At 46.2% G+C, this 14105-nt stretch overlaps 1 protein-coding gene across 2 annotated transcripts in view; it reads right to left on the bottom strand.

Moving 5' to 3' along the window:
* Nucleotides 1-8619: 8619 nt before the first annotated feature.
* The window catches only part of GSK3B (glycogen synthase kinase 3 beta), a 154361-nt gene continuing 148875 nt past the window's right edge, over nt 8620-14105 (bottom strand). For both annotated transcript variants that reach the window (XM_082498501.1, XM_082498502.1), the window contains one exon: nt 8620-8891. In XM_082498501.1, the coding sequence (XP_082354627.1) occupies nt 8824-8891 (68 nt within the window). In that variant the 3' untranslated portion in view covers nt 8620-8823. The remainder of the gene's footprint in view (nt 8892-14105) is intronic.

The following is a 14105-nucleotide window of genomic DNA, read 5'->3' as shown; positions in this document are numbered from 1 at the left end:
GGCTTAAAGTACAGGATGTTCAAGCAGCAAGATAAGATGAACAGTCCTGTTCCAACTCATGGATTCCACTGTTTTTTCAAAACTTTGCTTAGGGGAAAAAAAGAAAACCAACCAAATAACCAACCCCAACTCCTCCATCTCTCTACTTTGCAATCCATTCCATACGCAGGGCCCATGACTCCTCTGCTGGGAAGGGGCTGTGCACTGCTGGCCAGCTCTGCCTGGGCACAAGGTTTTGTTTGCCCGTGGCCACATTTTCTCACTCTGGCGAGCGAGGGGGCTCTGCAGGCTGCCCCGGACTTGGGCAGGCTGCTCTGCTGCTGCTCTTCTAACAGAGCACCCCGGTCTCAAATGCAGCCACTTGCAAGCTTCCACAGCGAAGAGGTTGGTCGTTCCCCACTTACCTCGTCCTGGAGGACCCAGCCTCACCTCTGGGGAGCGCGAGCAGAGACAGGTGATGCAGAGACAGGGGATCCCTGAAAGAGAAGGCTTTAACTCCACTGATTGCATGAGAGACCTACTTGGCTGCATGCAGACTCTCAGGGGGCAGTAGGATATACCAAGGAGAAAATATCTGTGCCAGGATATCGGGAGTTAGCTGGGTGTGCAACGAGATCCAGGACTGCGTTCCTGCATTGACCAAAAGACAAGTGTTGGCTGTGAAAGTGCAGTCCTCCCTCACAGCCCTGACCACTGTCACCTGCACCGTCTCCTGCGATGAGCGCCAGCAGGACTTTGTTTGGGGGGACCGGTCTCTGCTTCAAAGTCAGTTGTATGGCATTCTTACCAAGACGTGAGCCTGGGTTTCCTGCCGTGCCCCATCCAGTGTTGCTACCTACACACCTTCCTTTCCCACCAGAGCTCGGCTTTGGCAGCAGGTCTGGTCTGACCCTGCAGCCTTTGGGCACGGCTGCTTTAGCAAAGGCAGCGAAGATGGAGCAGCCCTGCCCTCGCCAGGAACACCACCCCTCGGGGCTAGCAAGGGAAGACAGGACGATGACCCAGCCAAGCCCTTCCCAGAGCCAAGGGAGGGAAGTGAGGTTCTAGACTGGCTGATGAGGTTGTGTACCACCTGCTGGGCTTGCTGCCTCCAAGCGACAGGACTCGGCGCTTCAGACAGAAACCGTGGTGCTCCCGCTCTCCTCTCTGCATTTTGCATCTTGCTTCCCTCCTCCTTTGTGGCTCTTGTTCTTCTCCCACAGAAAGCGACTTAGACCTTACCACTGGGAGCCTGAAAGCTGCCACCTTCCAGGTAACAAACGGTGCCAATAGCTTTGACACTGACTTTTACTTCCAACCCAGATAGGTGGAAGTGCAGTTGATAAAGACAGAGCACCTCAGTGGATCAGACTTTTGTACTGCATTCAGCTCGGTACTGCTTTGCATTTGGATTAGCATTTTAAATCATTCAAAGGCATTGGTGATAGACAACTAAGTGGATTTGAACCTGGTTTACAGACAGGTCTTGAAAGGTATTTTCACATGGGGAATGGTGACAGAACAGCTGTTCCCTGGAAGGTTGTGTGGGACTGGCTCTTGATGCTAAGGTGTCTCATTATTTCTTTTTAAATGGTGGTTGGGATGAAACTATAAAAGTCCCATTGATAACGTCTGCAGGGGTTACAACGGGAGGCAGTGATGGATAAACGGGACAACTGCAGCTTCCGCACAGAAGGGCGAATGCAAACCCCAGGTAAGGAGACAGAGAGGCACCAACCTGCGAGATGCTCTCTAGTGCCTGTATTTAACACTGGGAAGCCCATTGTAGGAAACCTCTGGCTGGTTTTGATACCCACTGCTTAAGGAGGGCATTAAAAACAATTGTAGGGGAGATACAATTGGAAAGATTAGAAAGTCGTGAAAGAGCTGAAGACCCCCTTCCAGTCAGCCTAGCAAGAAGTTACGAGGTGACTGGGTCCCAGTCAAGGGGCTCTGATGCTCAGAAGAGAGACGTGAGGCTGGAGCAGAGGGTTCCCGTGCAAAGACAGCGCAGACACAGAGCCCACAGCTCACACTCGCAGTGAGAGAAGTGCAGAAGAGACAGAGGGCCTCAGTGCACGTGCATCTAGAAAAGAAAAGTGCCCACGGATAATTAACTACCCCCCCAAATTACTGAGGACTGTGATGAACTCCCCATCAGTGGCAAACTTTAAATCGATACACTCACCCAGCACGGTGCTGTCGTTTGGCAGCGACGCCTTTGCAGATGTAAGTGGCCACCCTTAATGCCCGGGCTGGACTGGTTCAGCACAGCAACACTGGTCTTGGCACGCGAGTTCGATGTAGCCCAAATCCCAATGATGTTGTGGGACTGACATAAGTGAAAGGACAGCAGACGGTCTCACCTGTGTGGCTCCTGGGGCAGTCAGGCTGTAGCAGCTGCCTGGCCCCATCACACTGGTACCCCAGCGCCTGCCAGAGGCTGAACAAGACAAGACCAGTTCCCCCGGCAGTGAGCCGGGTGGGCTGGCACCTGCCTTGGGGGGCGAGAACAACCCCAAAATGGCTTAGTCTGGGGGAGGCAGCACCCAGCAGGCAGCAGAGGGGGAATCAGAGGGAGCCCAACGCAATAGCTGCAGTGTGGACCCACCAAAGAGCATCGACCCTCCAGTTGCCGCTGGCTGCCCGGTGCAGGGAGCAGGGGACGCCTCGCTCCGTGGGGAGCACCAGGCTTCACCCACCTACTCCTTTAACACACTGACCAGTTTGGCACCCCTTCTCCAGTCCCAACTGAATTGGTGCACAGGTGGCTTTTCTACTAAACCAAGGTCTCTCCCCAAGCCGCCCTCTGGAGTCCCCGCACCCGGCAGCATGCCCAGTGCCTGGCCATGGCCGTGGCGCCCCTTCCCACCCCACTCCCACCTCTCCCAGAGCAGCTCTGGAGCGGAGGCTCCAGCCCGGAGCTTGCGGCACACAAACAAACCAAGAGGAGCCTCTTTGCAATATAAATTTGTTTTTATTGAAGCAGCAGTCACATGACCTCGCATCTAGCCTTTAGGATAGCGACAGAATGGATTCGGCCAGGTCAGCCAGCCCAAAAAAGGATTTTATTAATTTTTTTTTTCTTTTTTCTTTTGCGCTAATAGACATGTCATGTTTAATACATACATTATCCAGTACCGGAAACCCAACTCAGAGATAGCTACGTGCTGATTTGCTGGAGGAACGGTCCACTGGACGTGGTCTCAACAAACTTTACAGATCACCACCAAATAACATTACTAATGGGATCAAATGATAAAAAAAAACCCCAAACAACCATGAGCGCAGGATTCAAAGCCAGCAGTTTACACAGGTTAAGTTCGTATCTATAGGTGGACGATAAAGGAAGATCAGTTGGTTTTAATTTGAAATATTTATGTCCCAGAGTTCCTCTCTCCATCAAATCAAACGGTATCATAGACAAGCTGGCACCTCTTGAAAAACAGCATGGAATAACACAGCTCATTTAAGAAAACATGCTTATTTCTTGTGGTTTTTCTTTTAATTATTATTACAAAGATTCACGTCCACCTATTCTTGCGGAGTGGAAAGAGGCGTGAGGGCGAGGGGCGGAGAAGGGAGAGAGGAGGAGGAGGAGAGAAAGGGGCAAGTTTTTGAAATAAAGACCACACACTTGGTATTTTTTAAATTTCATTTCCAGGCTAACCTACTTTTTATTTAATGCAAATTACAGTACCAGTTAACTATTTCCGAACCGAGTCACACAGAACAAAACGTATTTACAAGGGGAATGGGGCGGGGGGAAATAATAAAACATTAAGCATACTTTCCACAAAAAAAGTTTATATTTAAAATGAAAAAAAAAAAAAAAAATCAGTCACAGAGGCATTCAAGTAGTAATAATGTTATACAGGTTTTGCTTTTCCTTTAAATCAAGACAGATTTGCACAAGTGTATGCAATAGTTTGTATACAACCCACAGTCCTTAATATATATATATATTTTTAGATTTCTGTTTTTAAGATGGAAGTGGTCACGCTAATTGGTGTGTACAGGCCCAAGTGATCCATCAGCAACACATTAATGAACGCAAATTTTACAGGCAAGCAAATTATATATATATAAATATATTTTTTATATATATATATTAAAAATAAATTGAGAAAGACCAACACAAGGAAGCTACTTTTCTCGAGCTAACCCCTTAGGTACTGTTTTCCTTTCCTGTCGTTTTGCCGTTATTGCAGTGTTGCAAAACGAAGCCAACTACGACCAGAACCGGCTGAGAGCCCCGTGGAAATCAGCTGCCACCCCAGGGGTACCCGCTGGCAGTCTCCCAACGGCAGAGCCCGGACTGAATACCCTACTGTGCTTTTTACTCATCGGCTTTTTTTTTTTTTTTTTTTTTTCTCTGCGGTGGCTGAGGTTCCTAGTACAGGAGTACGGGTCTGACAGGCTGCTCGGCTTCGACTTTTCCAAATACTGAAAACCGGGGGAAATTTTAAGTTGCAAGTCGCAGGCACCTGCCGTTATTTTAGGTAAAGCTTGGCTTCCAAATAAGGGGACAAAGTGTTTGGGGATCTTCTACCAGCCAATTTTCTTTTGCAGGTCATTTCTTTAATTTTTTTTTTTTCCCCCTAGCAAGTAGGTAAGTTTAATATTAAAGACCACCAGCGTCTTGATCAGGTGTCCATCGGGGGAGACGGACTGCAATCGATGGAGTCCAGCTCAGAGACTCGTGGCACAGCAGGGCTGACGCAAAGGACAGATCAAGACCAGACTGGGTTAAAAACAAGCCCGAAAGAGAGTAAAAGAAGAGAGGGACAGCTCTGAGCAGACTGTCGCCAACAGCTCGGCATCACTGACCTTCGTGTCACCAGAAAGAAAGTGCAGCCTCTGCTTCACTGGAATGAACACGAGATGCTTCGAAATAAAACAGCAACCTTTGGTTTGGTAAAGAGTTAAGTGTTTTCCCATTCAAGACAATCTTATGTGGAATACTAACAAGGTAGTAAAACACAAGCAAACTAGTTTTAGAAACAAGGCCTTCGTGCTGGGCACAAGAAATCAAGAGTCATGTTAAACTTATCTCAAGAAAACAAAAGTGACTTTGGGGAGGGGCGTGGGAGAAAAACAGGGAGAAGAAAGGGAACAGAAAGTCCCCCCAGCAGAAGAAACCACCGTGGTCTCCTACAGCGATGCCCCTGCTCCTACCGCGGCCGAAAGGCTCCAAGCGCAGCATCCCTGCAGGGCGCGGGGGGTTGGGCGGGTTTCCCTCCCCGGGGGTCCTTTCCGCCCACCAGGCCCGGCCACTGCCCCCGGCACAGCCGCAGGGAGGGTGGAAAGGCCGAGCTTCTTGGAAGCGGCTGCCGCCCAGGCGACTTCTGGGCGCAGGATTTGGGGGGGAAGAGACGAGCAAAGTCTAAATGAGCTGCTAGGGCAAGTGTCCGAACAAAACCGGTCGCTGCTAGCGGGAGGAGGAGGGCAGGGTGGGCAACTTGGAGACATCCAGAACAAAGCCACGGCTCCAATGAAATGAATGACGGTGGAGACGGTTTTTCCTTTCGTTCCGCCACTGATCAGGGTATCACCGAAACCTTACAGCACTCAAAAGAGTTAGAAAGCAGGGAGGGGGATGGCGGGAAGCAAAGATGCGGGTTTGGGGTGGGAGACGTCATTAATAAAGGAGGGGGGGGGAAGGGAAATAAAATTCAAAAAATCATGGAAGCGAAGGCACTCCAAACTATATAGATACACTATACATCGCTAGAGTTATTGTTACAATAATACAGGCCGGTACCTACTGTACAGAGTTAAAACTATATGGCTTTAAAAAGCTCGTCTACATTTTGTCTGATTATTAAACAGAATCACTGCCCTGAACGGTAACTTTTTGCTCATTAATAACAGTTCCTGGGTCCACATATTTACATACAAAACAATAAAACTCAAAATTCAAAAACAACCAAAATAATAATGTACAAGCTTGAATTTGGTGAGGAGCTTTTTTTGTTGTTGTTTTTTTTTTTTTTGTGTGTTTTTTTTTTTTTTCTTATTTACAAAAAAGGTTATTTAAAGACCTGGATCTAACTTGTATAAAAGAGTGTGTGATCCTGCCATGATCCTTGAAAAAAGAAATAAAACCAGAGGGGCACCCCCGACCCTCCCCCCAACCTAACACACACACACACGACACACACACAGACGCCGGCACAGTCACAAAACCAGAGAGAAAAGCTCTTAACTCCCCTCCGCCAGTCTTTAATGAAAAGATAAAATGAAAAAGAAGAAAAGCCACATTTCTGGCACAAGCAGCAATTTTTCTTCATTATTTTTATTACTTTTTTTTTTTTAAAGACTCAGTAATTTACTGCCTCCAAATAACAGCGTCTGTGGCCAATGTTTCAGCAGTCTCGCCTATACAGCAGACCCATCCCCTGCCACTGCCCTACTTTTTGAATCTCCTGCATCTATTTGGATCACTGGGTCAACCAAGCCCCTTCACTTACCTTTCGGGACACTGACTAGCCGAGCTCTCGCATTAAGATGCTCTTCAGCCCTTTCTATTAAGTCGCATGTAAGGATTTGGAAAGCCTTCTGTTTCTAAACATGGGTGTGCTTTCCTTTGCAGCCAGCCAGAATTTAATGACAGCTAAAAGCTTTAAAGCCTTTTTTTTTTTTTTGTGTGTGTGTGTACGCCCAACAGCAAACTGCTGAGGCGTATAACATGAGGGTTTATTGGTTTCACGGTAGGTGGTCACTCACCTCTTGAAACAGCTCCTGCCTCCCTGAAACCCCCCCATGTGTCAGGCAGGAGGGAGAGGGCAGGGCTTTTATCACCTCTGGGGCTGCTAAGAGACAGTTTCCAAAAAAAATTCCCACATCAACAGCATAAAAGGTACAAGAGGAAAGGCGCTGAGCTCGTGAGCAAAACCCCTGCCGCCCCTGCGGCGGCTGAGCTTGCCAAAGCTGCTACTGCCAGCAACCCCCAGGCCACGCGAAGGCCCACGCGTTCCCCAAAAGCAACCGCTTGCCTTAAGAGATCCGCAGGTTGAATAACAGCTCGATAAGCACCAAAGGTGACTATAGTTCCTCTGAAGGAGGATAAGGCCCGAGCAGACACCAACTGCAAGCCTACGACAAGATCAGGTCTCCAAAAGTCTCGTTTCTATGCCGCGGCTGCGTCCGGCCGCTCACCTGACCCTTTCCCGAGGAATATTGCTTTGACTTCAGGAAGAGAGACGTGGATGCTCACACCATGTGCCGTCGCAGGGAGGAAACCCGGACCCTGAACAGATGGACTTGAACAAGCATTCACCTCACGCTTCAGTCAGACTGTTTCGAGATTGTAGACAAAATAAAAAAAGCAGTATTGTATCTATGTATACATGTATATATTTATATAATATATATACACACACACTCATATATAGCCAGCTTTCCTACAAGTCAGCAGGTACAAATTACTGTCGAGAGCACTCGGATGTGTATTTTATTAATATTCTACCAATGTAAAAACATAATGGCAACGTGGTAACACGCATCAATAAATAGAGATCAAAAAAAGCAAGAGGTTAAAAAAGATGAAATTAAATACAGATTCTAGCTGTGGATGTAAAATCAGAACTATCAGAGAATGTGGCATCCTGCAAGTTAAAACTGCAGTCAAAAAAAAATAAAAATTACAAAATAAACCAGTAGACTGTTACAGTTCACATTATAAACCCTGGTGTCCTTTTCCTGTACGCACCTTGGGAAAGGGAAGCCTGTTCAAATCTAGAGCCTGGGGGCAGGGGCAACGAAAGAAAAAAGAAAAAAAAATGAAAATAAAAGCTTTCACAGTGGCCGCTTCCAAAAAGTCCCTTAACATCCCCAGCTGGGCCCCCGCCTCTTCCAAGGATTTTGTTCGTCTGCTCTTCTCTGCTGAAGGTGGGAGCTGACCCCCCGCCTCCGCTGGCCGTTCTGCCCTGCACCGGCCCGCGACACGGGGGGCAGGAGGTCTGGCTGGGCAAAGGAGCTGCTCCAGTAAAGCTAACCGCTTGCGTTCGTGCATGTGTGTGTATTATATTATATATAACCCACGTGGGTAAGACTTTTTCCCATAATGAAGCTGCAGGTTTCTTCATCACTAGCACTGATTTTTTAAAATAAAGGCTTCCACTAGCGGTTCAAGCCTTAGACACACGACAAACCCTCCCTCCCCCGCCCCCCACCCCACAGCAACCTATTTTCCTACCACGTCGCCCGCTCCCCGTACTGAGCCGGGGCAGTTCTTCAGACAACCTGGGATATGGATTCGCTGATGAGGAACGCTGAGCTCTGTTGAATGACCCCTGCTAAGCTCCCGACCAAATTCAAGCTGTGCACTACATCAAAGTTCGAAATTTCACTTAAAAAGAAAATAAAAAAAGAGGTTAAAAAAAGAACTTCAGCAGAGAATGAGGTTTGGGGGTTATTTTGTTTTGTTTTTTCTTTTTTTTTTTTTTCCTTCTTTCTGTTGTGGAAGGGGGCATGAGGCAAGAGTCTTGGTTCTGAAGTACACAACAGCAAACTTCCAACATGAAGAGATTGTCGAGGGGAGAGACATTGGTGTGTTGTATTGCTCCGCTTTCCCTCCTCCCCCCACCTAGTCCCCTGCCCCGGACACCCTGCAGAGTGAGAATACAATGAAACTGGTTTGTATTTATAGATATTTTACAAGGTTAAATAAGAACAACAATAATAATAAAAAATTGAACACTAAAATGAACAGGTTGGTTGGTTGGTTTTTTTTTTTTTTTTCTCCTCTTTTTAATTTTCTTTCCAAATGTGACCAGTGTTGCTGAGCAAGACTCAAATTACTGGTGATTTTTCCTGTGCAGCTGGCTGCTTGGTACCGGTTCAGGTGGAGTTGGAGGCTGATGCTGTAGCTACACTATTGGTCTGAACTCGTTCTCCTGCGTTAACATCTGCAAACGACAGGCGAGAGGAAAGGAAGAGAGAGAAACAACCAGTATTATCTCCAAAATACAGACACATTTTGAACTATAGCTATGACGTTCTTTGCGCAGGGAAACCCACAATTCCCACCAAGGTGCCATTTGGTCAGAATGCTCTCCCGACTTCAGGGGGTGCAGATGGAATGGTTCAGTTTGGGGAGAGGGTGGGAAGATGGTCTTTAAGCCGGACAAAGGCAACATTGAGGGCTGAGGGTTGCGGGCCAGCACGCAAACACCCAGCTGGGCTCCAGCACATTTTGCAGGATGTAACATTGTTTGCGCGGTGTTAAGTCACCCACGTTATATTCCAGTAAATCTAATTGCAGACAAGGCACACTGGCATCACCACAGCTAATGCATCAAGTACCTGTGGCCACCAGAAGGTTAAATGTCGGTGCCGAAGTTTCATATTGTTTGGCCTTCTTGTAACAAAGGTGTTAATTGTGTGAATGAGCACAGACACTCAAGGCGAGAAGGCTGCTTCCCTGGCAGAAACAGCTTGTGTGTTCATGTGTAATCCACACATTTGTTGCCTCAGAAAACATCTTTCCAGTCTACTGCTTTATTCTGTGTTGCTCAACCAAAGTTGGACCAGCCACCCTCTGAACCGCTGAAGCAGATTAACATCAAGGCCTGAAGCCAGTAATGAGGTTTACACAAGCAGAAGACATTGTTAAGGGATTGGGTATCCGCAGTCAATGGTTTCCAACACCTCCTCTTCTCTGGGAGGGGCAATGCTTCGCAGAGACAAGCCACAGGATCATGGGCACATGTCAAAGTGCGTTCCAAGAAAACACAGGGTTTACAAAGAAACACCGAAAGGAAATTCACTGTAACTGTGTTTTCACAGGCCACACGCATCAGGTGTTTTTGCTAAAAAAAATTGTTCTTGGTATTGGAAGAGTTGTTAGGGAAAAAAAGAAATGCACTGACTTCATCTGGAACCATCCTATGAAGTACCTAGTTAGCACAGTCACAAAAAGTAAAGTGGATGAATGGTTAAAACACATGAAATAGTCAACACAATAAATTCAGCATGGGAAAAAGATACTAAGTGAGGTTTTCTACAAGAGATCGTTGTGCATTTCTCCCACTGAATTTAAGTAAAGTTAACTGCAAAGCTATCAATACTGCAACAGGGAAAAAAAAAAACAACGACTTATTATCTCAGTACAGAAGAGGGCAGACTGGGCAAACAGTGCATTCGAAAGACGTGGAAAAGGGCTTATAAAAATAAAGAACAGATTTACTGACCTCAGACTGAAGGACAGTATGACCAGCATAAATGACAGACACGACAAAATACTACTGGTGGGCAGTGAGGAGTGTAGTAATACTTCTCCAGCACGTAAGAGCTCGTGAGGCAATGCTCTCCAGTGACCTGTTAACGAAACCTCTCTACTCTCCCACCACATGGACACAACCCTAGTTGGAAGTGCAGCCATGAGCAAAGGCAATGAAGTGAATGAGAGTCTAGAGATGGGTAGCACTTGCTGAGTGACAAATTAATCAACATACACAGACAACGACAACAAAAATAGGAAACCAAACAAACAGCAGCATCCAGGAATACAAGGGACAAGTGGGAAGAGAGGATGACGCCTATTTGAAAAGGATATGCCGTGAGGAGCGTGTGGGAAGAAAGGGAAATCCTCCTGTGGGCAGAGGATGCTAGACTACTGCTCTGGGAGTCTCCCATTCCCTTTCCTCTCACCCCAAATTAGTTGCAACCCCTCTCTCACTAAGGAATGACTATCATGATTAAAAAAAAGCTCGTGCAGTTAAAGCACCAAGGCAGCATGACAACAATACCAATATTATTTGGAAAGCTAGCCTTGCATGCAAGAGGTGTCCTCCTACGTGGAGAATTACCCTGAAGGAGCAATTCTCAAATCCCACATGCATGCAGACCAACGATGACCACAGAAATCAAAAGCCAGACAGGTAATAGTTTCCACACCTTAAACTGTCACTATGCCTGTTCTAGATTAATTTTCAGGTATGGATAAATTCCAGTTAATGCAACATCTGCTGTGCCTGATGCGAGCAGTCCAGCTGGAGTCTGTACTGTTGGCAGAGGATTTCTCTGTACGCGTACAAAAAGTCCTTGTATTTCATTTGCTGAAATGAAATGTGCCTTTTGATCTCCTATTCCTGAAGACAGCAGAGGCTGAAGTCATTATCATTACATTGCTACTGAGCAGAGATAAAGAAAAAAAAGGAGGGGATGGAGCTACTTCATGTAATATATGTAACATATGCTCCTTTTCTATCATCAGTCTAATAGGGGAGTTCCTAAGAAATATATGTTAAAAATTAAAAAAAAAAAAAAAAAAAAAAAAAAAAGAAAAAAGGTGATGAAGCCCAAGACCTTTTACATGGGCCTTTTCACAACAATATATAGAAGCCCACCCAGGCTGGGACAAAGTGCAGAGCAGGCTCAAGGCTTTACTGACTCCAAACTTGGAAGAAAATGCAGTATTTTGACATTCCAGCTTGTTCTTTGACTCTGCATTGACAGGACATTTGAGGGAACAAAGAGGGGGCTTGTTCCAGCATCTCTTTGCTGAAGTGCCAGAAAAGGAGCCCAACTGGAGCATGAGGGTCTCCGGACATTCACTTACTCCTCCTCACCATAACAAACCAGTATTTGGGCATAAGTGAAGAAAATCTAGGCCTTCAGCAATGTTGCTACAACATCTGCTTTGCGAAGCAGTGGCCTGCGCCACCGTGGAAGCCCTGCTGGGAAGCAAAGCTAGCAGCTGACATGCAGCTTTCTGGTACGGGACAGATGACTAACACCACAGACTGCGGCTTGAGGTCAGGGCAGCCTCTTTGCCCTGAACTACCCACCTGACACCACTGCCTGTGCGGGCAAAAAAAAAACGCATTAGGGCTTAAGTGTCAGCCACTTCCAAAACTTCTTCCAAACAGAGGGCAAAATTATCTCTCATCAACGTAAGGCACCTCCTCCAATTCAGCTTTTCCCTCTGAGGAATAATGCCTCAGCCTTCTTGGAGGGTATGTGACACTCCTTAGAAACCTCCCGGAAAGGAAAGATGGGGCTACAGTTCAGAGAAAGACAGAGATGCCAACTCAGTCTGAGAAAGCCCATTAGCACTAATGACAGCATTAGTTGGTTGGATTTGTAATGCTGTCAGACTGTGCTGCTCATCTGCAAAGATACAGAACAAAACTACCGCCAGCCTGGAAGTTCTCACAGGACAGCTGAGGAGACAAGCGAAAGGAGGAGAAAAGCCCAGTTTTCCTATTGTGCCTGCCTATGGATGTAGAAATCCAGGGCTCAGAGCAAAACTGGAGAGCCTGAAACATGCAGGTTTTACTCCTCTAACTGTCATGGACTCATCCCTGTGGTGAGATTGCAGAAGCCTGAGCAAATTGCTTGTCCCTCTTCTCCTGGTTAGGGAATGAAAGTTTTCCAGAATTCCTTCAATGGAAATACTGTACATGCACTAAATGTTATCTTATGGAGCACCGTGGTCTTTTTCAACTGCCACACACTGGCAGGTAACACCAGCTCTAATCTGTTTTGTTGCTGAAAGTTCAGGCACACCACTGCATTTGGGATTACATGGGATCAACACAGCAGGATGCCTAAGACGATGACCCGAGCATCCCCGCTGGCACAGTTCCCCTGCAGATGGCAATTATGCTCTTCCCATCTTAATGCTGACTAACAGAGAGGTAACTACTGCTGCTGGCTGATCCAGGAAGAAAAACACGTAGTCACACAAGCAGATATGTTTTCAGCTTGGTGTGCATGCTCCTCCTCCCCCAGCTAGATCAAGTCAGCATCCACATGAGCATGGCTGCACTGGCATTTTTAATCAATGGCCAGCATAATTCACAGAAAGCTAGCACAACATTTCAAGCAGGGGCCAATAACTCCCATCTTTCTTTTCCTCCACTTTGCTTTAGACATGCCATTAATGTCACAGAGAATTTCTTATAAACATTTACTAATGCTGGTGCAGTAAGGCTTCATGCTCCCACTGCAAAGCCAAGTTCCATTAGTACAGTGAGTCCAGCTTTATGTCTCAAGAGGACATTTACAATTACATTTTTTTAACACTCAAAAATTACCTACAATAATTCCCTTACATTTAAGATCGTGATCCCAGGATTACTGTTGCATTGGTCTGTTAAAATCACCACTGCGAATCTATTGGCGAACCTGTGCCTCATGCTTACAGAGTAGGCAACTACGCTGGACATAACAGCAGACACTTGAACCTCAGTATCAGTTCTGTTTGCTAGAGGGAGACGAGAGTTCCACACTAATAATGTGGATTAGAGTTACGTGCGTCTTGCTTTGCCCTGAAAGCCACATTTTTTACAGTCATCACCACTCAAAGTTGTTTCCGGTCTTGCACTGCTCAGTCACATTAGCAAACATTTCACAGAAGAGCCTCCTGCCTACTGGGATGCCACGGGTTAGCTGGGAGAGTTGCTCCCATGCTGTTTTAGCAGTTACTGAAAAACCAAAAAATTACTTATCTGGGATATGCAGGGGGTACAGGGAAAGAAGGGACCTCTTCTATGAAAAATCTCTTGCTAAGTGTAGTATCAGCATGCAAAGCACAACAGATTAACATAACCTCATACAGGACCTAATCCTAAAAATCACAACTCTGATGACACTCCCACTGCCTGCTGTGAGGACCCCCTGTGAGTCAGAAACTACAAGCCAGCTGTGCTGCAGAAGCCCAAAAGCTGCATGTTGTCCAATACTGAACTTAACTTCACAATTGCTTTTCAAGCTGCCAGGATATGTTTTTGCGTTTTGAACTATGAATAAGAGGTCCTACCCCAATTCAGCGCACTGCTTGTAAACAGGACGTTTAAAAATGTTGACACCAGTAAGGTGGGGTTGGTTTTGGATTTTCTTTTAGTATACTTCAAATATAGGACTCAGCCTAATGCATTTTTTTCCCCATATGAACTCTTGGAAAGTGCTGAGTGAAAACAGACTTCTTAACCCCATTAATTCATCAAGACTTGTATCTTCGCAAAGAACTCCTTAAAAAGCATGGAAGGGACATTACGTGAAACAGTATTTTTCAGAAGGGCTTAAAATAATTTTCCATGTTTGTATTTTGTAGTTTTTCAATCACTTTTACTACTGTATCTGCTTTTTTTTTTCTTCACTTGTTGTTGAGCAAC

The sequence above is a fragment of the Vanellus vanellus genome (genome assembly GCF_965231255.1).
Source record: "Vanellus vanellus genome assembly, chromosome: 1".
Classification (NCBI taxonomy): domain Eukaryota; kingdom Metazoa; phylum Chordata; class Aves; order Charadriiformes; family Charadriidae; genus Vanellus; species Vanellus vanellus.
This window is presented reverse-complemented; position numbering and strand designations above follow the sequence as displayed.